General features: G+C 36.9%; 1 protein-coding gene across 9 annotated transcripts in view; it reads right to left on the bottom strand.

Moving 5' to 3' along the window:
* Positions 1-26526, bottom strand: part of AGTPBP1 (ATP/GTP binding carboxypeptidase 1) — a 90722-nt gene that overhangs the window by 19026 nt on the left and 45170 nt on the right. For 8 of the 9 annotated variants that reach the window (XR_015793873.1, XM_088130281.1, XM_088130282.1 and 5 more), the window contains 11 exons: positions 26300-26337; positions 24842-25050; positions 22186-22363; positions 20270-20367; positions 12518-12634; positions 6031-6737; positions 5206-5244; positions 2631-2714; positions 1273-1359; positions 1041-1189; positions 147-234 (listed from right to left, as the gene is read on the bottom strand). Coding sequence is in view for 8 of the 9 variants with exons in the window: in XM_088130281.1 (XP_087986407.1) it covers positions 147-234; positions 1041-1189; positions 1273-1359; positions 2631-2714; positions 5206-5244; positions 6031-6737; positions 12518-12634; positions 20270-20367; positions 22186-22363; positions 24842-25050; positions 26300-26337 (1794 nt within the window). In the remaining variant the exon portion in view is untranslated. The remainder of the gene's footprint in view (positions 1-146; positions 235-1040; positions 1190-1272; positions 1360-2630; positions 2715-5205; positions 5245-6030; positions 6738-12517; positions 12635-20269; positions 20368-22185; positions 22364-24841; positions 25051-26299; positions 26338-26526) is intronic. The other variant, XM_088130286.1, reaches the window with a different exon arrangement.

Genomic DNA, 26526 nt, shown 5'->3' with positions numbered 1-26526 from the left:
GCTTATCACATATATTTTCTACCTTCTGGGAGCAAAATAAGCCACACAATACTGCCATTAAAAACTGAGTGGCTGCAAAATGGGTTCAGGAGTACATATAGCTTGAGTGTGGTAGATTGACCTCTGTGATTTACTATTAGGCTTACTTGTAGTAACAAATATCCATTCCTGTACGAATCCATGAGGGTCGGCCACTTAGTGCTTCTTGAACAGAGTACATAAGGGGCTGCATACCTTCAAGAAAAATATAGAGAATTTAGAGAACAAAACTGCACATATTCAGCAAGCAAATATACCTATCTATAGACATTGTTCTCAGTATCATATGGGAAGATAACTTTTGAATTAGATGAGAAGACGAATATATTATTAGAGTTTGAGTTTTAGTAGTATTAATCGTAAATTCAGTATTTGAGGGTTGTTATGGCCTGTATGCATCATGAGCTGTTAAAATCAACACTGGCACTCAAGATATCATGCTTCTAACTCTTGAAAACCATGGGGACAACATGCAATTACCAATGGATAGTGATAGTAATAATATGATTTGGAGCTCAAAAACTATCAGCAGACTATAATTTAAGCAAGCTACCATTCAGGTTGCAAGTCAAATCCAAGTCATAGTTTGCAATCCTTGTTTGGAGCCTTGATATAAGGACAAGCTGTTTTGATCAAATTTCTCTTTGATTAATTAAAGTTTGGGATAAAGGAAAAGAGAGCATACGTATACAAAATTAAGTTTTTGCCCTTTAGTTTGGCATACTTGACATTTCACTGCAGCTTGTGTTTCCATGCTAGGTTCTCTATCTTCCTACCTGCTCCTTAGAAATCTGTAAATAATGTGTCCATCTCAACTTGGTTACTTTTTTTTAATCCAAAACATTTGCTATATTACTTCTCTGTGATACTACCGATATATTGCAATTATCTGTAGTGGTAGGTTGATGTACTGTAATTATCTGCAATTGCCTAAAATACTTCCCTGGTGCATGTGTTTGTTGTGTGTCATTTTTTTAAATAGAAAAGTAAATAAGTCTTACCATAATTAAATTGACTGTTTGTCTTTTCACAGTTGATTATATTAAATCGGTAGGCACTACCTGTTCGCATTCCACTGACTTCAAAATAAAACCACTGGTGATAATGATTGCTGTTTATATCAGAATTCAGAATGAGATCATACTCATTTCTAAAAACGAGCAGAAATAAGTAAGTCACATAATTGAGATAACTGATCTATAATGATTAAATAAAATAGTAATGATATCTTACTTTCTGATCTGAATAACTTTCCGTAAATTTCCTGATTCAAATTTGGAGTTAAACTTCAAGACATCTCCTTCATCAGGCACTAGACAACTGGAAAATAAAATAAAATTACAAGGATTTAAAAATAATTTAAATTATTTTGTTATATTGGATTTTATTTCCAGCTAAACAGATTGGGGAAGAATACAATTAAACCTGATAGATACAAGTTCTGCACATTAAATTGGTTTAAATTATACTAAAGGTTCCCCAACATATTTAACATGAGTTAATGAAAATATAGATTACAAGCATGTTTTCTATGTTGCAGTGAAGGGACCTCTCTATCTAAACAATTTATATTTGTAGCTGAATCTTCAACATAATTCTCAGCAATTATATAGTACGGCATTTTTAAAAAAATTTCTTCCTTGAATTTTCTAATTTCTTCCTATGTTCAAACCTTGTTAATGTTTGCATTAGGAGTATAAAATGTTGTATTTTTAATTCAGTGAAATCTCATTATAAAGGTCCTTGACATAAGAGACTTTGTATGTAGCAGATCAAGTTTGTATTGCTATTTACATCATTTTTATCAATGTATGCCATCTTTTGATGTCATTGTGCAAATGGCATCATATGCTTATTGGCTGCATTACGAAAATGGTACAAATCTCCCCCTCTCCAGTCACTGGACATTCCATTATTCCTTCTTTTCTCCAATTAGTCTGTTAAAACAAGCAGTATATTACATCCACTACTGTAAGTAGAACAGATTCTTGCTTCCAGCTCTGTTCCTCCAATCTGTTATTGGTATTAGGTGTTCTTGACTAAGAGTGTGAAAGCACATGGAGACACAAAAGGAAACAATGGCTATCATCTAATTTATTTTAACATTTCCAATTTTAATCCAGAGAAAACTTGTTAAAAAGAACTAAATTTCTCATTCCCCGGTTAAAAGACAGCCGAAATATTCTTCACAGTGGTGTTCAATAATGCTTTTGAAGGTTAGTAAGCTATTTGTCTATTGGTTGGAATAGGAGTTTCTAATTCACAGGATACAAAAGAGTTCCCTAAAACTAAAAAAACCCTAAAAGCCATGTTTTACAGTACAGTGAATCAAGACTTTTTAATTAATAAAGTTATATTTAGGTTTTTTTCATTGTTACTATATGCAAATTATTAAAAGTAATTCATTTTAAACATATATTATTCTACCCCTACCAAGTTTTAAGTGTTTACAACTTTATAAATAGCCAAGGAAACTATCACAGCCCCATTAATTCATAACTTGTTCTTGCTAAATTACTGAATCTAAAATGGGAAAGAAATCAATATGGAACAGGTGAGAGTTAAAAAAAAGATCTTAATATAAAACTTACCTGAGATTATCAAGATCGTATACAACTCTGTCTATAATATCATTAGGATGAATAAGCCTTTCAATATCTTGGGCAATTTTTGTCCTATTTAAAAAAGGGGGTAAGATAACGTAATTCAAAACTCTTACAGCGCCACATGTAGAATTAGTTCATAAGAAAAGAAAGAGGAGTTTAAGTCAAGTTTCTACTTCCATATACAATATTATTTGTTGAATACATCAGAATTATTTTCTGGATGGAAAGGAAGTGGCTTGTATACAACACATTGAGGCTTCCAGACCCAATGTTTGGTTTCCTTATTACAGGAAATATGCCCAGTATGTATTAGCATTCAATGATTATTTCAATTAGTATTAGTAATTAAAGCTAGTTCAGATTTGAAAATGTTAACAATTCATGCAATTACAGTTTGAATAGACTATACATTGCAGTGATTGGGTTAGAGTGCAAGCCTCTCACCTCTGGAAATTTCTAATTAAATATGATGAGCTTTTAAATAAAAAGGAGGGGTGCCTTATTCAGCTATGTAACCATGCTTCAGGAACTACAGTACTAAATATCTAATACACATGAGAGAGAAACATTTTGGGGGTAAGTGGGTATGTGATTATGTATATGTATGCAGGTATGCATCCATGGGCCCTATTTCCTACAAAATGTTATCCATGTAGACATTTTCCTGAAGATCACTAACAAGCTGAAATATTTGCACAGAAAAGTTGAACAGAACAAATGTCCAACTCTTTCAAGAGCTATATAGGAAACCATGCCTATCACAAAGCAATAAAACAGCACAGTATGTAGGAAAGGTTTTTGATAGAAATGCATACTATAGTATTCTACACATAATTATTTCTATCACTAGGACCTGGGAAAGCTGACTCATATTTCAATAAGTATATTTGCTAAGAGATACTTCCCTTATTTTGAGATGTACTGAATATATTTCTGCATCTCCATCAAAAAGTTAAGTTACACCTGGATGTGTAATGGACTATATCTGAAAGCACAGAGACAACTCTTCAAGCTAGCATAAGGCACATTCATGATGTCTGAAGTCTTCTCAAGTGTAAATAAACCTGGAATGACTGACCATAGATTATCTCAAGGAAAATCTTGTTAAATTATTTCTAAATCCAATTTCAAAACCTTCATAGAAAAAAGGGTCTGGGAGCCACTACTACCTCAGAAATATATAATCCACAATATTTCCAGATTTCTAAGACATTAAGCCCTTAGAGATTTCAAAGATATTCAAAATCATTGCTTGTTTTCTAGCCTAGGAATATTAATGCTACAATTAATATGCAAATCCTTAAATTTCCACCAAACACCATCCTTCATTGCTAGAATTACTTACTTTATATGGCTAATGTTCATGACCATACATAATTATCAATAAGCAGAGAACTGCACTTCAGCAAAGGAAAATATTTTAATTACTCTTGTGTCTAAATTATCTTCACATAATTAATTTGGCTTCAGCCATGGGATAAAGAAGTTATCCCAAAGCATAACACAGGTATAGAATGACAAACTGGCAATAAGAACACAGTGCTATCCCAACTATAAACTATTATGAAAAGAATTAACAGACAGAGCGATTAATATGTAAAAAATAAATATGTGAACTTGTTCGCCCCCAGTTTATCTTGGGACTTGTCCACGATAAAAAATTAGAAAGCATTTCACTTCTCACTTGCTCAGATTATAGACTCTACAGCAAGTACCGGCTTTAACATGCCCCACAAGAAAGTTAAATTTTTTAGTAACAAAATCAAGAGCTATTTCATTTCTTCAAATGTCCTCATTTAAGCACATTCATTCAACAGGCCCATCCAGAATTTAAAATACAGCCACTGATATTTTCAGGACATGATTATGAAAAGGTATCTTATTTCTCCTTATTTCAAGACTAACTAAAATTCAATATTTCTAGAAATGTTTTGATTCAGTACTGTATATTAAATGAATGCTAGAATCCTCCTTCATCTAAGAGTTAGTAATCAGTGACACATTTCCATGAATTCTATCTGCCTGTTCAGTCAACAAAACAAAACCATTTCAAAATACAAAGCAAGAAATATACAGCCTTTAATAAGGCAGCTTTCCACCTGATTTTATTCTATAGCTAATTCTATTTTCCCCTCATTTTTCAAAACCAGTATCATTAAATTTTGACAGGATCTGAAATATGATAGAACCTCAATGCTATTATTTCTATGTAGCCATGCTGTAATTATGTTTCTTTATAATGACAGTTATAAATATATCAATTTAGGTTATGATTTATCCACAAGTGCAACCCTGAAATGACTGTTGTTTTTATGTATTACTATAGCATCAGCTTTAGTGATAATTTACATAATGTTAAACCTATTCCATTGTTTTTAGGAGTCATTTTGACTGAGAAAGGAACAATGACTATGAATATCTGGATGAATTTCCCCCCTATCAATTTAGAAGGCAAGGTTCAAGGAAAATGCACACACCCATTCACTGCCAACTATTGCCAAAAAAGGAGTTTAAGAAACCCCGATGTTATGGAGAAATATCCAATATTTCTTTCACATACATCAGAGTTCGCATGTGACTGGCAGCCATTCTCTTCTTCCTTGTGGAAGAAAAGGAATAAAGTATGAGATTATGCAATATTTGTGAATTCTAAAAGTTCTATATTTTTGTGATGCAGATGATAATAATTTTCAGCAATAACATAAAGCATTTTAAAGTTCTGAAAGTGATTTACGTACTTTATCACAGTAAACTGTACAACATCTACATAAAAAGGTTACTGTAATCTCACAAGAAAAATAAAACTAATTATACTGCCTATGTCTAGGGACTATTCAGATCACTTTCAGCTACATAGTCTCTCCTGTTTGTATCATATTATATATACTAAAATGACTAATATTTCAGAATGTTCTATTGAAGTTCTCAAAATGTTTCATTATTTAAATGTTAAGATCTGTAAAATCATAGCAAAAAGTTTCATAATATACAGAATTCTGCATTCACAAAACATTCTCCATATTAGTTAATAATACAGTATTCTTTACAGACAGGCAAATCAAAGAAGTTGGATCCAAAATTCCTGAGAGGAATTCCATAATTAAGTGGGAACTTTTATTTTCCCTTCCACTTGCAGCATCCCAAAATTTGCTCAAGTGATTTGGAGTTCATCTGAAGGGATATGGTGAGAAGGACTTCAGGACTGAATGGGTGAAAACTTCCTGCCTCTCCTTAATTTACAGAATCAATCTTGGATCCAAATACATTCCATTCATAAATGACTTATTTGAATCCAGCAATATTAATTTTACTGTGAACTTTTGATACACAAACACTGCATTAAATTATTCTTTAAACATGTTTGGGCAAAAAAAGTTGAACTCACCTCTGTACACCATATGGTCTGTCAAGGATAGGTTCTTTAAATCGAGGTGGAATATGTCCAAAATAATCAGGATAAGCAACTTCTGAATATTCAGGAACAGATCTAGTATTTTTCACTATTTCAATATAGAGTTCTGGATCATGGAGTTGTATTGTATCAGGCACTTCAAGTGTTACTTGCTCTCCTAAGGAAACTGAACAAGAAACTTCTTCTTCTTCAGGATCAGGTCCAGAACAGCATAGTTTTCCAAGCTGGACAGACCGTCCCTCAAACAAAATACTTCCACATGATGGAACATGTTGAAAAGGTTTATTACAGGTAATTTCACTAATGCTAGTTTTACATTCATTTTTTGTCACGGTCTTAGTAACATTAGACTGCTCACTTTTGGAGGCATTTTGTAGTGATATTCGGTCAAAGTCTTTTACTATTTCATGATTTAGGCACTGGCATGATGGAAGCAATTTCATTTGATCATCTTGTTGCTGCAAACTATTATCCATGATACCATCATTTTTTACCAATCCCAAAAAGATTGGTCTTTTATTACAGTCCTCACTTTGTAGAAGATTACTCTCCTTCACAGGAATTTGTATCATGTGGTTTGCTAAAGGTGGTTCCTCTCCAGCAGTGGGAACAACAATAGGTCCTCCTGGAGCCATGCTGTATGAAAATGACTTCGGTTCCTTTGAAATGAGGTCACATTCCTTAATATTAAAAAAGAAAAAATGGGGGATACTTGTTAGAGGATTACAAACTTAAAAGTTGAAGAAAGATCAATGAATCAGAAAGAAGGATCTGATCCAGACAGAAGGAGCAAACCATGGAGAAAATGGAGCCAAATAGCAGGTAATCTCCTTTTGAAGAAACTAAATGTGAAAAAAAGAGAATTACCATGTTAGAATGATGAGTTTACATATCAACATAGAAAGCAATATGGTTCACTTCATATGATTTCATATCAAATCAAAATCTACCCAATCCCAATTTCAAATTCTGATTTATCAGATACTATAAGACAGATATGGAAATTTCCGACAACTGGCCAGGTAGGGACTTCAAGTCCTCTCAATACAAACAACCAAAGTTTACTTGTCCAAATCTGATTTTCACACACTATTCCTCTTATTATTCCTGCTCTTGATTATTAATAATTATGGATTTTGACTTTGTCCCTCAACAAAGATGATAGAGATTACCTTTATGCAAATATACTTTTGATATTGTATATTGAATCAAGTAGCAATAACATACATAAACCTGCTCACTTTTGATTCTGGTTTCACCCAGATTTAGTTCTATTAGGCTCACTCACATGAGGGCCTGAATTAATTTCAACATGAACCTTGATGGGGAAAAAGTGTACAACCATTGACAGACCTCCATGAATTTTTCTAGCTCTTAAAAAAAAACAAACGCAAAACCAAAGCCACTTCTTCTGGTAGAGAATATTTAACTGTTTTTTTGTTTCAAGCTTAATTATTTTTATTTCATGATTGCCAGACACAAATGTTAATAATAGACCATTCTCCCAAATGGTTTCCAAGCAAGGCATCAACTAGGCCCAAAGCTGTTCAGCCTCAAAAAGGTAGCTGAATGCTATATGTATCTTTGAGTAAATGTCTAGTCCATTCCACTTTTGCTCTTTTAAAATCCATTTTATTATATTATATAGCAAGATTACAAAAAATAAACAGAAGGCAAAAATGCAATAAGTAAACAATGAAACACTAAAAACGATTAATGAAATACAAAAACCTAAACAAAACAAACAATAGAAAAAAGGGGAAAAAAACAAAATAGAGAAATCCAGAGAAAATTTGAAAAAACAATATTAAATATCTAAATATACATATTAACATGGAGAAATCACTGATTTAAGAAAAAATATCTTATAATACTATATTACTCTCAAATAATGATAAAAAATGCCTAATACTATTACTCTATTATTATAAAGTATCATAAACTCTATACCAAAGAAGAATATGTTGCTTCATTTCCTGATTAGTAGAAAATACTGTCTCTTCCAAAACAGATGAATCACACATTGCTAAAAGCTAGTCCTTAATATCTGGAATAATATCACTTTTCCAACTTCTTAGTGTAATTCTTCTGGCAATCCCCCATGTCAATACAGCCATAATTCCTCAAAGATAATCAGATTCCAAAGTTTTGAGATATAATTCAATATAACATTAGCCTTTTTAATATTTAGGGATTTCCCAATAAATCAACTAATATAGATTAAAACTTTATTCCAAAATAATGTATCTAATTCACAAGACCCAATCACATAGGCAATGAACCCTCAATTTTTTTACATCTCCATCAAAGGAAAGCTGATGTCCATTGTTTCAAATACATAGTATGGGTAGTCCAATAAACTTGAAATACAGTATTTTGATGAATCAATTTTAATCTCAAATCTATTGATACCTAAGGACATGTGATTGTTGATGAGGCATTATTGGATATTCCAATGTTTAGTTCACAGTTGATAAATCCCAGTGGTATCCACTTTAAAACTGTTCTTTAACTTTTGGTAAAGATATGCTGTTGGCTTAAATTCAGTCATGGATTCCATCAAATAAAAAAACACCTCAGATACCTTTGAAGCAGCCATGGCACCTAACCAATTTTGAGCCATCAAAAATGTTTACATTGAAGATACTGCCCGTTGTGAACTAGGAAGACCAAATTCAGTTTAAAGCTGAGAAAAATCTTTCAAATAGTCATTACATAATAACTGGTTTTTTAAAAAATATATTTTTATCCCACCTTTTTTTTCATATACAACTCAAGGCAGCAAGACTTGAAATAAGTATTCTGGCTTTTCTCCAGAGTTTCCAAAAAAACATTTTATCACCTATTTTCAAAATAGAATTCTTCCAAAGAATTAAAAATTCATGAGTCTCAGTATCAAAGTCCAATTTATGCCCCAATAGTGTCCAAAGATTTCCCTCAGCATGCACTCCTACAAATAAAACACCTTTTCTACTGTATATTTATCCAAGAATCTGCCATGACCTTAGTGGAGATACATAGTAACTTTCCAACAAGGCCCATAAAGGATGATACTTCACTAAAGTTTCATTCCACATTATTTATGGCTGATAAAATATAATCCACTGATATTTGTGCAAGTTCAGTATATTAACCCTATTTCAACAAATGGTAATCTCAATTTAGCTAATGAACCCCCTTGGAGGTCTTTTTTTCCAAATAAATTTCTTAAATAACTTACTGATCTGAAGAAAATATTTGGAATTAACATTGGGATATATCTATATAAATTAGACATGGAAGAATATTCATTTTAATAAGATTAATAAGGTTTATTCTGCCCCATAGACTTAATGGAATTTTAACCCATTTATTAACATCCAGAGTGGTCTTTTCAAAAATTTCAACATATTTATTTCCACATATTAAGAAAAGTTTTGGGGAATATAAAGTCCCAAGTATTTAATATAATCAGCAGAGATCACAAAACCCAAAACTGGGTTGATATATTAGAGCCCAAAGAAAGGCAAGATTTATTCCACTTAATCTTATAACCAGAATACTTTCCAAAATACACTATTATCCATATAAAATTAGGCAGAGAAGTAGCATGGTTATCTAAAATTACCAAAATATCATTAGCACATCAAAATAATGTATATACACAACAACCAAAGTAAAACCCGTAATATGCAAAGACTAAATAGCCAAAGGTTCAAGAATTAAATAAAAAAGCAAGGGCAAAGATGGATTACCCTGCTGAGTGCCACACTGTGGCTCAAAAGAACCTGAAATCATTCAATTTGTTATAACTCTCACTCAGAAATAGTTATAGATTTCAATCCAATGGACCATATACACCGGGAAACTGTATCTAATCATCACTTGCTTTAGGAATTTGCAGAATCTGTTCTATCTTTAACTGTATCCAGTATGTCAACTACTAAAGTTAAATTATCTGATGCTTGACAATTTCTGACAAAGCCAGACTGAAAAGGGTGGATTATGCATAGTAAAATCTTTTGCTAGTGCCTAGCCAATGATTAGTTAAAGTCTTCTGTTCTTTCTGGCCTAAGTCCACACTTAAAAAAAAAAAAACTCTATGAATGTGTAAACAAGAATTTAGTACAGGTAGTCCTCGACTTATGACCATTCCAAAAAAGCCCCTTTGCGCTGTGCTCCTGGGCCAGGCTGGGGCTGGGCTTCACTAAAAAAAAGTGCAAAGGGGCTTTTTGGCATGCTGTGGCTCTTTGTGCTTTTTCTTTGTGAAGCCCAGCCCCATCCCATCCCAGGACCGTGGTGCAAAGGGGCTTTTTGGTGTGCCACAGCTCAGGGGCTGCTTTCTGCTTTTTTTTTCCTGCAGCATGAAGCCTGGCCCCAGCCTGGTTCAGCAGCCAGGCCAGGCACATGTCATCATCAGCAGGAATGAGATGGCAAAGACTAGTTAGGGCAGTGGAGCACAGGGTGGTAAGGGTCTTGGAGTGCAGAGTGGTGAGGGCAATTGTGGTTGAGAGTGGGCTGGGGCGGCTGCAGCTTCCCGGGGCATGGCAAGCAGCCCCAGAGCCACGCGGTTCTGGGGCCGCTTGCCGCCCCGCAAGGCAGGGTGCAGGGCGGCCAAAGAGGCAGAGATGGGAGGGGAGATGAAGGTGAGGGGACTTGAAGGCAGTCCCTTATCTTACTGAGGCTTGGGGCTGGGAGAGACCAAGCCCAGAATGGCTTGGATTGGGGTGGGTACTCACGTAATGGCTCACGATTCTCTGTTAAATGATGTCATCTGGGACTGCCAGGATTGCTGTCACTAAGCAATGTAGTCATGTGACATCTCACTTTTCAACCACATCACTTAGAGACAGAAATTCTGGTCCCAATTGTGGTTGTAAGTCAAGGAATACCTGTACTTAGTACTTATGCTTGACCCTGTGATGCTCTATGGAAGTGAAAGTTGGACTTTGAAGAAACAGGATAGAGAAAGTACTGATGCTTGTGAAATTTGGTGAAGAAGAAGACTCCTATGATGGAATGGAATTATGAAGGCCAGGCTCAGGGAGATAAGCATTTTCTTAGCTCGCCGATGGAGCGTGGGAACTACAAGAGGATGAGACTGGCACCTCCCTGAGGAATTCACACTGTTGTGGCTGGCTGACTTGGGAGCTGGGGTTTCAGTCTGGGAAGATTCTTGCTAGAGGTTATAGCTAATAAACATAGCTGAACTGATTTTGCATTGTCTCTTGGAGTTCCTTGGGCTAGGCCTGACAACTCCTGAGAACACCATGGGTAGCCAAGAAAACAAACAAATGGATCATCAAACAAATCAATCCAAAGTTCTCACTCAAGACACAAATGGCCAGGCTCAAATTATCATATTTTGGAGACATTATGTGAAGACCTAGCTCTCTGGAGAAGTCTATAATGCTGGGAAAGGTGGAAGGAAAGAGAAGAGGATATTCAGCAGCAAGGTGGATGGACTCAATTACAGTGGCAAAGAGTGCACCATTGGAAGATCAGAAGGACAAGGTTGGGGACAGATCATTTTGGAGAAAATCTATGTGGTTGCTAAGAATCAACACCACCTTGATGACATGTAATGAACTAACATGATGACACCTATCAATAAACCAACCTACTCTTGAACTTAGCAATTTTGAAGAGGCAGGAGCAGATCATGACAAAAGCTTGAATTCAAAACAAGTGAAAACACTGTAGGCGATAATACCTCAGGTAGCAAGAGATAAACTGGACTTTGGCTGGATGTTCTAAGAGCTTAATCTTTGGCAAAATCACTTTTACATCTTTAGATTTGGAAATCTATTCAGGGGAAATTCTCACACAGTGAAGAAACTGAGAAGACAAAGAGAGAGAGCACACATGTGCATGACAGACAGATAGGTAGAAATATAAAGGTGCTAACTGAGGCTGTAAGAAGACTAGGAATAAAAGAAAAACAACATGCCAAAGTAGTTATAAAGAAATCATCACAAAAATGGGTGCTCCGAAAGGAATCAAGAAAAAGCAGAAAAAGAATCAGAGAAACTAAGACAGAAAACATAAAAACAGCAGAAAGTTCAAGAAGAATAGTTGCAAAGAAAAAAAATGGCTAGATTTAGCTTGGTTATATTGGTTTCTATTAAGTGAACTCACTCAAGGAAGAAAAAAAAGTAGGTGATCTAATTAGAAGTTTATCTTTTAGTATCAGAAAAATTGAGTAACCCTGAAAGTAGAAGGGATATCAGTAGTTAAATATTATGGATAAAAAGGAAAAGATCATGTCAAAAGATACATTCCAACAGCTACAACTTCAGATATATCTGTAGATTAGCTACTTTCATTAATTTGCTATGGCAACTCACTATGCCTTTTCTCAGTGATTCTTGTTTAAACAGGACACGAAGAAGTTTTGAATAATTATTTGAATTTCAACAGTTAACAGTTATCAGACTGTTAACAAGCCATTAATTTGTTTTAAAAATAGCAACATTTTTACCTGAAAATCCTCCATGAGTTCTGGGAAAAAATGTTCATACATTTTCAGATCTTCCATTGGTCGTCCCAATTCCTGCTGTGGTTTCAGTTTGTTGATATCTGTCTCAATGTCGTCGTTCTAAAGAAAAATGGCCATAAACATAATTAAAAATCTTGTGGAAACTATATTTTTAGGTAAGATTACTAAAATAATGAATAATTCTTGAAAATCAGGTTCTTCCACACTTAGAGAGGAAAAACTTCAAAACATCTGATTGACTGATGGATACTGGTTACATCACACCATTGTCGGCTTTTCCACACTGCTGAGTTTCTCTATCCCTGAGCCAGCAGAAAACCGTACCAACATAAAATTGGCTCTTCCCCATTACTGATCTCCATTCTGCCTCTGTCGTGCCATTTGACTTGATTTGTCCCATGGGTGACAAATTCTTACAATATTATACACCTTAAGGCCACCCTTGGCTGATGTCAGAATATGCTGATCTTTATAATAAATTTTAATATAATAAAATTTAAGTAAGGGAGTAGAATAAGAGGGAAAACATTTTAACACCAATATAGTTAAGAATGACTGAAGCTAGTTCACTCAAGTTTGGCAAAGATGAAGGCTACCTCATGGAGATAGCAAAGGAAAAAGAAAGAGGAGGAGGAGGGGGGGGGCAAAGTTTGTTTAAGCTATGGTTAGGTAATACATGTGGGGAGGGTGTCTCCTCCTGGAAATGGGCCCTCACAGATTTCAAGTGTGGCACCAAACCATGAATCCAGGGCAATGGTGGGGGAGTGGCTGTTGTCATGTGGTAGCCTCTGGAGCACAGCCAGATGTGAGACCCTATTTATGAGGTTGAGTCGTAGGAATCAGTTTGGACTACTGCTTGCTTACCTTCCTCCCTTCAGCGTAGCAGTGTTGCTGCCCAAACTCCTTGACTCTGTGGCTAAGTTGGCAGTGGAGGTCCTCAGGCTTATGGTTCTGGGCCCAAAGAGCCTGCCTTTTTGGGGTCCAGGAGTTCATGGCAACCATGGAACTGATCCAACTTATCGAGGGCCCAATTTACAACTGAGGTCACACACTAGATCATATTTCTGTCTCAGGACAGTGAGATTTTGAACTAAGGTTGGGGGATGTTAGCACCAATCCCTTGTCATGGGCAGATCATGCTCTTTTGGCTCTGGAGTTCTCAGTGACTGCCCTCACTGCTCCCCAATTGTGATTACCCCGTCTCATTCAATCAGATCACCCCAGGTGACTGATGGACTTAACTGGTTTTCAGAGTGAAGTTCGGGATTTTCCCAAAGCTCTGGTGCACAGTACAATCAATGGTTTGGTTGTACTTGGAATAAGCATGGGACAAGGGCCCTGGACCAGATAGCGCCTGTGCAAATTCTTTGTGATAGTGAATACTATATAATTAACTTGTTTACTGAGGAGCTTCGTGAGATGAAGTAACACAAAAGATACCTAGAGCACTTCTTGGCGAAAGAAAAGTGTAAGACGAACCAGGCACATGTAAGGCCTTTATTAGGACTTACCTTATAAGAGCAACAAAATGAGCTTACTTCTCTCCTCTTATTGCATCTGCAGATAGCCAGTTGGTAGCCCTGTTTTGGAGGACCAGGTCCCTTTTGGGTAAGGAGGGACCCGGGAAAGCCCTCGCAGGGCCACTGTGAGGAATATTCTCAGCATCTGTGAGATAAACTTGCTCAGTTTCACTTGGAGTTGGACTCCAACTGGGGGTGAGGGGGGAGGAGTCCTACAGAAGCGACTGAGACATGTCTGAGTTGGATTATCTGGGAAGAGTTTGAACTGACTGTTCCTGAGAAATGGATAGTGTTCTCACTGCTGTGAGCTCTACCACCTGTGTTCTGGACCTTTGCCTCACCTGGCTGGTTAAGGCCTCCCAGGAGGTGGCATGTGGTTGAGTCCAAGTGGCGATTAATGCCTCACTGAAGGAAGGGATGGTGACACCTGCCATGAAGGAGGCGGTGGTACATCCCTTTCTCGAGAGGCCATCCTTGAACCTGATAGTGCTGGATCATTTTTGTCTACTCTTCATTCTTCCCTTTTTAGAGAAGATTGGTGAAAGAGTGGTAGGCAGCTCAGCTTCAAGGGGCCTTGGATGAAGTGGATTATTTGGCCCTGTTCCAGTCAGGGTTCAGGCCAGGTTACATACTGAGATGGCATTGGTCAAACTTGTAGATGACCTCTGGAGGGCTTGGGGTGTACCCATACTGGATCTCTTGGTAGCTTTTGACACCACAGACCGTGCTATCCTTCTGGACTGGCTTCAGAAGAGGAATGAAAGGGTCAAAATGAGTTCCAGGATTTTAAAGAATTCTAGAAAGATCACTCACAATTGTTACTTAATAACTGGATTTTGTAACCTACCCAAAGTCTTTTGGAGTGGGCAGCCATAATTAATCTAATAAATTAAATTAAATTACCTCCTCAACCCCTTGTTTCTGAAAAAACATTAATCAAGGCCAAGTCATGCATTCCATTACCTATTTGTTGCCAATTTTCAGAGTGTTCCTTATCCTGCACTCCCCATAATCTCTTTAGAAGAAGTGTTTTGGAACCGCCAGGGACTCTTTTCTTCCATCAAAATATTCCCTCCTTTCTGCCACCCTCTCAGTATCCAAAACTTCAGTTTGTATACTTCTAATGATCTTAGGATCAAGGTTGCCTCTTCTTATCCTTTCTCTCATAAATTATATATCTTTCCAAGAACAACAGTCATGCCAGTGTTTCACCTATATCAATTTTCCTTTTTTAAATCACTGTACTGCTCCTACCCTTTTGATTTCTGCAAATTTTTAGACCCGATTGTTCTCCCAGGCCTTGGGTTAGGATGGTGGTTGAGCCCCTTTGGATTTTGGTTTTGACATCCAGCCAGCTGTATCTTTTATCTCTTAAGCTACCCAGAATTGCTGTGGAACTGGGCAGCCTCAACATGGAAATAAATAACTAAATAACTAAATAATCCCTCTAGTTACCTTTTAATCACAATGTTCTATGTTAACATAATCATTTTAGTCACTTAGGATGCATTATTCTAATTCCACTAAATAATTCACTATTTACGTCAAACTTCAGAGTTTATTAGATTTATATCCTACCTTTCCTTTAAGAGCTCATGATAGCACACCTAACACTCTCTCCTCAATTTTCCCCCTCCCTATATTAAAGATCATGCTATCTTTATCTCTAACATTGGTCACACATTGGCTTGCTGGGGAATATAATGGGAATATCCTACGGGTTTCCTAGAGGCACTGAATTAGCAATTATTGGAGCAGAATGTTGGATTAAGTTTGCACTTGGTTTATTCTTATGTTCCATATCAGTATACAGTTTTATTTTCTCAAATTTCTGATTTTATTTATTTATTTGATTTATATAGCCACCCATCTCACTTTTACGTGACTCTAGGTGGCTTACAATAGAATAAAATACATAAAATACACAATAGAAGAATAGGACTTCCAGGGAAAATGGCAGATTGAATACGGCTCTGTTTCTTTATGGAGCCAACGCACACAGCAATTAGAGGAGCTGGCAATCAGTTCAGCTCTTAAGAATCATCTCCAGGTAAAGGAGAATGACAGGATCACCCGCAGGTACTCTTTACAGAGGCTCCCTGTGAAGAGATTGCAATCTAGCAATCTCAAGCAGGTGGAGTGCTCTGGGAGTTGAGGGAAAAACATCAAGCCCAAGCCATGCTGCAGAGCCTTTAAATGGACACTAGATTTGCTTTTACTTCCTTTTTAAATTAACATCGTAAACTGTCTATTTGTGATTTATTTGGCAATTAAAAAGCTCCTGAAAGACAAGAAAATTTCCTACTATCCTGGGAGAAAGAAAATTAAAGTAAGCTTAAAGATCAAAAAGAAATATTTTAACATTTGGAAACAGTGAAAGGGAATTAAGAATGTTGATTGGGGACAGTTAAGAAGCTAGATGGATCTGAAACAGCTTTTTAAAGGATTGTTTTAAATGTTTAATATAGTAAGTGAATTTGGATTTAATTGCAAGAAAATCTGTCCTGGGAAAGTTTGCTTCTGAAAATAAATACCAGTAAGACTGAGCTTCGAAGGTCAGAGGGAACAGAGAGCAATTAAAGGAATATATCTCTTTTAACACAATGGAGAAGTATCCTTCTTTTAAAGAAGAATTTTTAGCTGTTTGGAATCAGTGTGTCCAGGAACTATTTTTAAAATTGGGACTAACAGAGGTTATAGAAGAAAAAAAGATTTTATTGGATAATACAGAAGTTGAGGACAACTTGAATAAAAACTTTAAAATGGACTTTAAAGAAATGCCAGATTATAAGAGAGATATGGCAGATATAAAAAAGATGCTGTGAATCTGAATATGGACTCAAAATTACATGATTATGAGAATGATATGGAGAAAGAAGCTGTAATGGATCAGAAGAATAACTCTGAGAGCTATTCTATTTTGCACCTAGAGAAGGGAAGCCCTAGCAGAGAGAACTGCTCCTGTCTGAAGATGCCGGTCACAGATGCTGGCGAAACGTTAGGAAACAAAACTTCCAGAACACAGCCACACAGCCCGGAAGACCCACACCAGCCATCGTATTCCGGCTGTGAAAGCCTTCGACAATACATTGGAAGCCCTAAACTTTTCTGAAAATAGGGAGAGAACAATAAGAGATTACCATTTGGGGTTTTATTTGGAGAAGAGACTGAAGACTGAGCCTTTCAAAAAGAAGAGAAAGGAATTTAAAGTGGATTTATCAGATCAGGGTTAAATTATCTATGTTTTGATTTTGGATTGTTAATATTGAATTTTCTTTTTCTGACCAGGACTGTAAAATGATGATTTATACCTGTAAAAGTGATTTATTTGGTTTAGGTTAAAATACATATATTATTACTATTGGCCTTTTATATGCCTAAGGGATCTTTTAGGCTTTACTTTTTAGAAAAAAAACAGAAGTTAAAATGCAAAATAGACCTATTTGATTAAGTTTAAATACATAGTTTATTATCACTAGCACTCTTAATGCTTTTGCTGATTAGACTGATTGTTGAATATTTTTCTTAATTTGGTTATTGTTTAGGGATGAGAAAGAGGATGAAGAGGGCTTTTTTTAGGAATATTAGAGGAGGTGTTAAGTTACTATTAATGCATATACTTGTTTGGAGGGAGGAGGAAGTAATCTTTTATATTTCTTTCTCTTTTATCTTTCTTTTTTTCTTTTCTTTGCAGGGTTTTTAGTTCTGTATTAGTTTTTATATATATAAACTTTAATAAAAATATTATAAAAATACACAATAGAAAAATAAAAAATAAAAATAAAACACATAAGGCATAATTTAAGCAATCATCTACATAGCCAGAAGACTGGCTCAAAGCCAAGTTTTCAAGGTCATATGAAAGGCCAACAGGGGCGGGGCCAATCTAATCTCGGGGGGGGATGATGTTCCAAAGGGCAGGTTCCACAGCAGAAAAGGTTCTCCTTCTGGGCCATGCCAGTTGACACTCTCTAGCCAACAGTACTCAGAGCATGCCCTTCCTGCCAGATCAGGTAGGACGGGTAGAAACAATTGGGGAGAAACAGTCCCATAAGTAACCCAGTCCTAAGCCATGAAGGGATTTAAAGGTGACAACCAGCACCTTGAATTGCACCCGGAAGCACACTGGAAGCCAATGCAGCTCATGGAGCAGTGGTGTCACACGTGCTGAGTAACTGGCACATGTTATAAGACTTGTGGGGGTTATAAATTATTAGGCTTTAAGAAATTTGGAGCCTTTCTTTGGCTATCTATAATATTTAATTTATAAAACATACAATATGCTACAGCCACCTCACTGCAATATTCAGGCAGGAATTGCAATATTTTGATAGCAGAAACACATTTAACATTTCTTCAGAATGACGGATGCAAAGTGAATGAGGTCACATCATGTACAAGTATTAGGTTGTTATTGCTTTTGCTTTCATTAAACAAATAGGATCAGAAATCCTTGTCAATGTAGTATACCAACAGAAATGGTCCCACCTTCTGCCCTTTACTATTCTAGTATGCACAGCTGCTGATAATGGGCAAAATCTGATTCAGGAAAAAATTGATACAATTAGGAAGAGCAACAGTGCCCTGCTCAAAGTTCTTTTGTGCCACAAATCCTTATACTGGTAGTCCTTGAGTTATGACCATTCATTCAGCGACCATTGTGAAGTTATGGTGGCGCTGAACAAATGGCACTTATGCCCGGTTCCCGAAGTTAGGGCTGTTGCAGTGCCACTGCAGTCACATGATAAAAATTTGGGCGCTTGGCAGTGTGCCCACACTTACAACTGCAGGGACGTTTCAATTCCCCCCAGCTGCCTATCTCCCCCCGTTTCTGTCCTTTTCGCCCCCTGCATTCTGCAGCCGCCCTGTGCTCCACCACCCTCAGCTGACCTTCACCATCTTCTTGGTCCGGCTGCTGACCAAGCGTACCCGGCCTTGCCCTTGGTGAGGCAGCTACTGGCTGCACAAGGCCTTCTTCCCGAGGTTGTGCATGGTGGGTTCCTCGCAAGACCTCGGGAAGAAAGCCTCACATGGCCAGCAGCTGCCTTGTGAAGGGCCAAGCCAGGCATACCTTGTCAGCAGTGGGAGCAAGAAGATGGTGATGGTCAGCTGGGGTACAGAGCGCAGGACAGCAAGGGTGACTGCGGCTGGGGCTTTGCACTATGCTGCTGGGCTGGGATGGCTGGGGCTTTGTGCCGAGATGCTGGGCTGTGGCTTCGTCCCACGGTCCTGGGCTGAGGCAGCTGTGGCTTCCTAGGGTGGCTGTGGCTTCACACTATTGGGCTGTGGCAGCTGCGGTGGCGTCACACTGTGGCTCAGGGGCTGCACAGTTCTGGGCTGCTTGCTGCCCTGCAAGGCAGGGTACAGGGTGACCAAAAGGGCAGAGATGGGGGGGAATAGGCTTGAAGGGGAGCAGTCCTTTATCTTGGAAGAACCAAGGCTAAGGGCTGGGAGAGGCCAAGCTGGGAATGGCTTGGATCAGGGTGGGTCCTTGGCTAACGACTGGTGAGATTTGATTAACAGCAGCAATGGGGAGTGCCAGGACAGCCACATGACGTCACACTACACAACTGCATTGCTTAGCAATGGAAATTCTAGTCCCAATTGCCACTGTAACTCAAGGATTACCTGTATATAACAGACTATCAAGTTTATTTATCAAGATATTCCCTTCTGCAGAGATGGCTAATACTGATTTTTGGAGATTGTGTGATCCGCTTGCTTTTAGAGATAAAATGTGATTCATCAGAACAGATCCCTTCATAGCATGGACAGCACTTTTAAATGGAGCCTGACAATATCTCTATTTGTCTTTGATCAAAAGCTGTTATTTATTTAGGGCTTCTATGTACAAAAGTCTGGGTTGTTTCATGTGACTATTCATGCAGAATCTTTGTTTTTGAAATAATTTACAGAATTTGATAAAATGAAGTAAGAAATCAAGACATGCTGTTACAGAAGCTGAGAAATTTTGTAGGGCTGTATAGTTCAGCAAGCTTGTGAAACACTGCAATCCCAAATGTATTTGTTAAAAATCAATATAAGTTTCAGCACAATTTCCTTCAATTGTTTTGACCATAAGTCTACCAACAGTGTAATATATTTAACATATTATTTGGAAAACATGGTGTCCAAATAAGCAACTTTTCAGAAAGGTAAAAATAGTATTTTTAGAATTAAGAATGTATTCTATTTTTTCAGTACTATTACTAACCTTAAAATGTTGATCTATGTCATCTTCAATATCATTTTCAATCTCAGATTCTGTTTCGGTGTCATCATTGTCATCACTTTCATCTACTACGTCATCCACTGTGATATAAAATGCTCTATAAGTAGGGCAGATGTACGTTTTCTACAATATGTATATCCCAGAAAAGAAATGATGCATGTGAAACTTTTCACTCATCAACTGGAACCTAATACTACACAAAAACTTAACTTTCCATGACACCATGTGCTGTATATTTAATTATGTAGATTCTTCATGTAAAAGAAACAAGTTTATTAAATATTTTCCAGAAAATTCATTAGGTAGGCTACAGAATGACAGCATTTACTGTATATTAAATTCTTCATTAGTAGTTTACTCTTTGGAAAACTTTTTTGAGAGTCTGGGAGGAGTCCTAAACTAGATGAACTAGAGACAGAAGTTGCTGAAAACCATGTCACAGTGCCATTCATGTCCTGCTCACTAAAGACACATCAGTTCATATTCAGCAGTTCTACTCAATCTACCTGAACTACACCCTGCCACGTTCAGGAGAGTCCCAGAAGTTTTCAGAAAACATTTCTATGGGTGGGAAAGTAGTATATGGCTAACCCTGCCATTTTCCATCTAGGAGTATTTCCTAGCAGTATTTTCCATCTAGGAGGCCTTTCTTCAAGAGGGTGATTTTCAGCTCCAATCTACGTGGCCGCTAGTACTATACCAAGTGCCAAGCTTTTCCAGTGATAATATGATGCCACAAGCAGAAAAGGGACAGACATGCATGCAGTCTCTACAATGCTGCCATAGGCTTTCTGCAAAGAGGCTCACCTAAGACCAACAATCTTAACATTTCAGAACCAGGCAAAGATACTCCTCTTCAACCAGGCATATTAATAGTTTAGTTTATTATTTTTAAGCATCTATGCTGTGCTAATTATTGTGTTTTGTTGTCTGGTACCTACCAATTTTGTTGTCTGGTATCTAATCTACCCACAATACACTTTCATTATTTATTTATTTTATTCAGTACCATTTTATTCCATAGAAAAAGCTTATTTTGTATAAAAGAGGAACAGAAACATAGCTCTTTTTTTTTTTAGTTAAGACAGCACACACATTGCTTTCCAATCTACACACCTATCTCTTGTTAACTTCAAGCTTGAAGAGTTATAGAATGATTCCAAAAGCATGTAGTCTCCATATCTGAGGAGCAAGACATCTTTCTCCTCACTGCAGCTGCCCTCTACATAGGGAGGGCAAAAAAGATGATGGGACTGTATGCTTTTAAAACAACTGCACAGAGGACCAAAGATGGTGGTACTTCCCTTTTTAAATTTTAGATTTATAATGTAACTATTTTATCTGATTCTTTAGGTCAGACAAATATATTAAAATAATGTTTTAAAACTCTGAAGGTAAAGAAATACCTCTAATGGTTGCATAAGTGAGAGATACCCATTAACCAATTTCTTTAACTAACTTCGGGTAATTTTGTTTCTCCCACTATAATGCCATATGGCATGGCTCTCATTGTTGAGGAGTATCCCCACCCCACTATCCAGAAATGACTGGGCGAGAGTGATAAATGGAGCTGCGACAAGGAGGGGGAATTTGGGTGAGCTATTTCAGTTGAAAAAACCAATAGATAAAACATGTTGACAGAAGATAAAATCACTGAAAATTATTTGAGTTTAATAATTTGATTTTGCTCAGTAGAACTTAATTTATTCTACATATAGATATAACTTTTAGTTATGCAGAAATCATACAGTGCAGGATTGCATATTCCTTTTTAAAAAATGGACTATTATTTTAGAAGAGAGAACTTTTATTGAGATATCAGGATTTCAGAAACAAACATAAAATACCCAAATTAGCACAAATTAGACAAGACCACAATGTTTCAAAATTGCTCGTACCTTCAGGAGGCAAACTATATAGCTGATACACTGGTCCATTAACAGGGATAACAGGTAGCTGGAAATGGAAAGCACTTTTAATGGTTGGTAGTGGAAGACGATTTTTAGGATAGCATTTCCTCATTATCAGACTGGAAGTGTTGACAAGTGGATCAAGAGTTCTTACTGCAAGGCATTCCTATTACAGAAAATAAACTTATATATTAAATTACAGAACATAAAATATTTTACGAACTACCACTGTTCTGTTGAGGTTACAAAGAAAGTATATCTTAATTCACTTAGAATGGAATTCTACCTCTTTTATGTACTTATATACTATATAGTACTTATGTACTATATAACATGGATATTAAGATGCTGAAACATTAAAACAAGAAACAGCAACAAAAATATTGCAATTATTTCAAAGTGCAGAAATTCTCATGCATAGTTTCTACACTAGAAAATCTAAAATGTTGAAATATAGGTCTTGTCTATTTTGAAGACCTCCTATAGAATCAGCCTGATTATCTGTTGTGTTCCAACACCATCTCATTGTTTAGAAGTCCTAAGAACAGATAAGCCACAAACAAAACAAGTGTCACAGTTGAACACTTCCCATGCAACTGACTGAAAATAGGTGGTACTTGTTTCAGAGTAAATGAACAGAGAACAAAATATTTTATGACACAGATGCAGCAAACATAAAAACAACTTCAAATACTTTTTGTTCCTATGTACTAATATCCTTCTTTCATCAGCCAGCTCGCATTAATTCTCAGGATCTTCTAGAGGGAAGTCAAACAAGCAGAGAAATTCACGTCCTCACACTGGAACAAAGTTAGGCCCATATGATATGAGTAGCAGTTGGATTTACTGTGAAGTGCCGTTCTGGTCATCAGAAGATGGAGGTGACATTAAAGAGTTTAACTCCACTTCTTTTGATCAGAAGGCAGGGCTAAGATTTCTGCATCCTGGGGAGGTAGCCCCTTCCAACTCAGTCATGCTTTCTAGAAAAGAAGGACTTCTCTTTCCTCTCAGCTCCACCTTGATCAAGAGGCAGGGGTTTGTATCAATTTAAAACACAGTGAATTAAGAAATAAGAAACAACAAGCTAGAATCAACAAGGGAGCAGAGTTCAATCTTGTGATAAGAAAGAGTTTTGGCAGCCTTTATAGGAGAAAATGGGCAGCCTTCTTTTTTTTCTCTATTTGTTTACCCACTCCTGATTGGCTGACTCTTTTCCTACCTTTTTTTGTTTTTTCAAGTCAGTGTCTGTTTACCACCAGGATGTTGCAGTTGGTGAAAAATACTATGTCCAATTTGCTAACAGGCAACACTCAGTTGAGTGCACATTACATTTATACTTCAGGCCCTTCAATATGTCCAAAAGGCTTCTGGGTGTAATTCTAAAGTGGCAGTTTTGATCTTGAATAGATAACTACAGGATCACATTCTCTAACTACAGTTAACCTGATGAATTGGTTGTCCTGGGAAAGGCTGCTGGAGTATTCCATTTCCATGAAATGAGGGAGGCAGAGGCAAGAAGGTGCTCCTTGTCAGCAGCTGCAGCTGCCCTTTGGAATAGAGTCCTAATCGTAATCAGACTTATCCCCACATTGTTCTAATTTGAGAAAATCTTCAAAACTGAGATAATCCATATAGCATCTGTTGAGTGACCAGATACCGCTGAGTCTGCATGTATTTGTGGGATGCAATTTTTGTTCGGACTATTTGTTATTTAATTTTTTTTTATAAATTTCTTACTCTGGTTGTTTTACATTACGGTGGATCTTTCATGGATGTTTAATTTTTTAATAGGGATGTTATATTGTTTATTATGGATAATTTATGTATGCAGCATTGTTAACTGCTGGCAATCCTATAAGACATGTCAGTATAGAAGTTGAATAAATAAGTAAATAAACCACTGAGGGTGCCTTCTTGACAGAAATGAAAAATTTTTTGGTCAGAAAGAGGTAGGGGTAATAAAAAACACTAAGCCATACAGCTCAGCGACTCCAATTAGTTCCAACAACTTGGTCATTAAGCAAAATGGTTGCTAAGTGAACATGTGACTGAGAGAGAGAGAGAGAAAGAGATGCTGCAAAGATCACTGGTTGCTGCCATCTCATTCAGAAAAAATTATCTCATATAGGGACTTGTGACTCCCCCCCCCCTTTTTTGTCTCCTTGCAGGGTGGAGAGATTACTTAAACAAGCTATCTCTTCCTGAGCTGCTTTTCTCCACAGCACAGCATTTCCCTAAAAAGTGATAACTGCAAGTTAATAAGCTCAGCTCTATGACTTTAATTAGTTGATTAGAACCTTCTGGCTGGATGCAGCTGCTGCCTGAAACTGACCAGACCTTAATCAGTTTCACACTGAAGGCTTTTGTTGGTCAGAAAATGAATGTTTAATTACCATTTATTATCACCATATTTGCAAACAGTCATTATCCAAGGCAGTTGCTAAACAAGGTCTACCTGAATATCAAATATACTAGCCCACACTGAATATATTTTTCTATGAACCATGATTTTTCAGCTAATGAAGAATTAAAATCTATACAGATTCCACATTTTTATCCACAAAGCCTGTTTATATTGCCATTTTAACTGTATATAAAGAGGGTTCACTTAGCATTTATAATAGCATAAAACCTTAAAATTTACCTGTGAAGTGTTGTACAGAATTTTCATCCCATCAACATCTAGAAATGCTTTTCTTCCCAACTTGATATTTGTAATACTTTTAATAGATTGCAAGATTCCCTTGCGGATTAACATATGTCTATGCCGACCATCATGACGGTGCCAATCTACATAAATTGTTAAAAGCATTTGGACATAGCCTCTATCCACAGCTCTCCGTGCATTTGTTTCTTGAAGAAAGAAAGATTTAGAGTTGTATCATCATCATCATCATCATCATCATCATCATGATCATGATCATCATCATCATCCTGATCTTTCTTCTGGCAACTATAAGTAAATGAGTGACTGAGAAATGCAGAATTAAACTATTTCTTCTCTTGTTCTTTTATTACATTTTTGGTAAAATATTAAGAGAGAAACATGTAAAATAGTTTTTAGGATCAGCTGACAGACAAGTACAAAACAACAGTTATGAATAAACACTGTTGTACATACAAGTCAACACAGTGCAGAAATCAAGACTTTGACTGGTGAGTGACATACCTCAAATACCATTCAAAATCAAATAGAGTGGTACCTCGGGATACAAACTTAATCCGTTCCGTGACTCTGGGCGTATCCCAAGTTGGTCGTAACCCGAAGGAAATTTCCCCATAGGGTTCAATGTAAATCCGGTTAATCCGTTCCGCCCTCCGAATTTGGTCACACCCCGAAGCAAATTTTCCCATAAGGTTCAATGTAATTACTGTTAATCCGTTCTGGAGTCCACAGACCACGCGTCAGGGGCGGGAAAATGGCCTGGCGCGGCGCAGTGCAGCACGAAAACGCCGGGCACAGCACGGCGCGAAAACGGCTGGGCGCGGCGCAGCAACAGCCAGGCACGGCGCAAAAACAGCCGGGTGCCGTGCGGCGCGGCGGAAAAATGGCCGCGGACCACGTGTCAGGGGCATAAAAATGGCCGCAGACGTGTCAGGGCGGAAAAATGACCATACCCCGAGGCGGAGTTCGCACATCAAGGTAAAGTTTTGCGGCCGGAGCTGGTCGTAACCCGAAAATTTCGTTAGTAGAGGCGTTCGTATCCCGAGGTACCACTGTATGTAGGGTATATCTCTGGGTGAATCACACACTATTTCATCTTAATATACTCCACAGATTTGTTGTGGGATAAATTAGAATCCTCACTGAGATTTCAGGGAAAGGATTTGGGGAGATATCCAATTAAAATATACTAGAAGCAATCCCAAGAAACAAGGCAAAAAAAAAGTTACTATTTCAAAATGTGGCTAATAGATCTGTACTACCACCAATTCTTCTGTATTCTGACGCCGCCCCTTATTTTCATGATTTCGGTATACAAGATGAGACAGTTTGTATTTTACAGAATATTAATTTTCAGTTATTTTGTCTGCAAAATCAAATATTAATCTGGTCACATTCCATATATAATTGTATTAAAATATTGAATTGTATACTTACTTGATTTCAGAAGTGCAGTGAGGGTATCTAAAGCAACTCTATAAATAGAACGAACAAAAACATAAGTTAAATGTTTAGGGGATATTCTTGCTTGTAGTAAAGGTGCCTAATTATAAATACTACTCCAGTTTAAACTTTCTCTCTAACTGCTGTTTCTGTTCTATTGATCCTCTAAATTTTAACCAAAATACCATGAAAAATGTGCCACCCGCAGATAAACCAACTCT

The sequence above is a fragment of the Python bivittatus genome, unplaced genomic scaffold, assembly GCF_059951505.1.
Source record: "Python bivittatus isolate LINGU-HERP-01145 unplaced genomic scaffold, Pbiv_v1 ctg000850_np1212, whole genome shotgun sequence".
Taxonomy (NCBI): domain Eukaryota; kingdom Metazoa; phylum Chordata; class Lepidosauria; order Squamata; family Pythonidae; genus Python; species Python bivittatus.
This window is presented reverse-complemented; position numbering and strand designations above follow the sequence as displayed.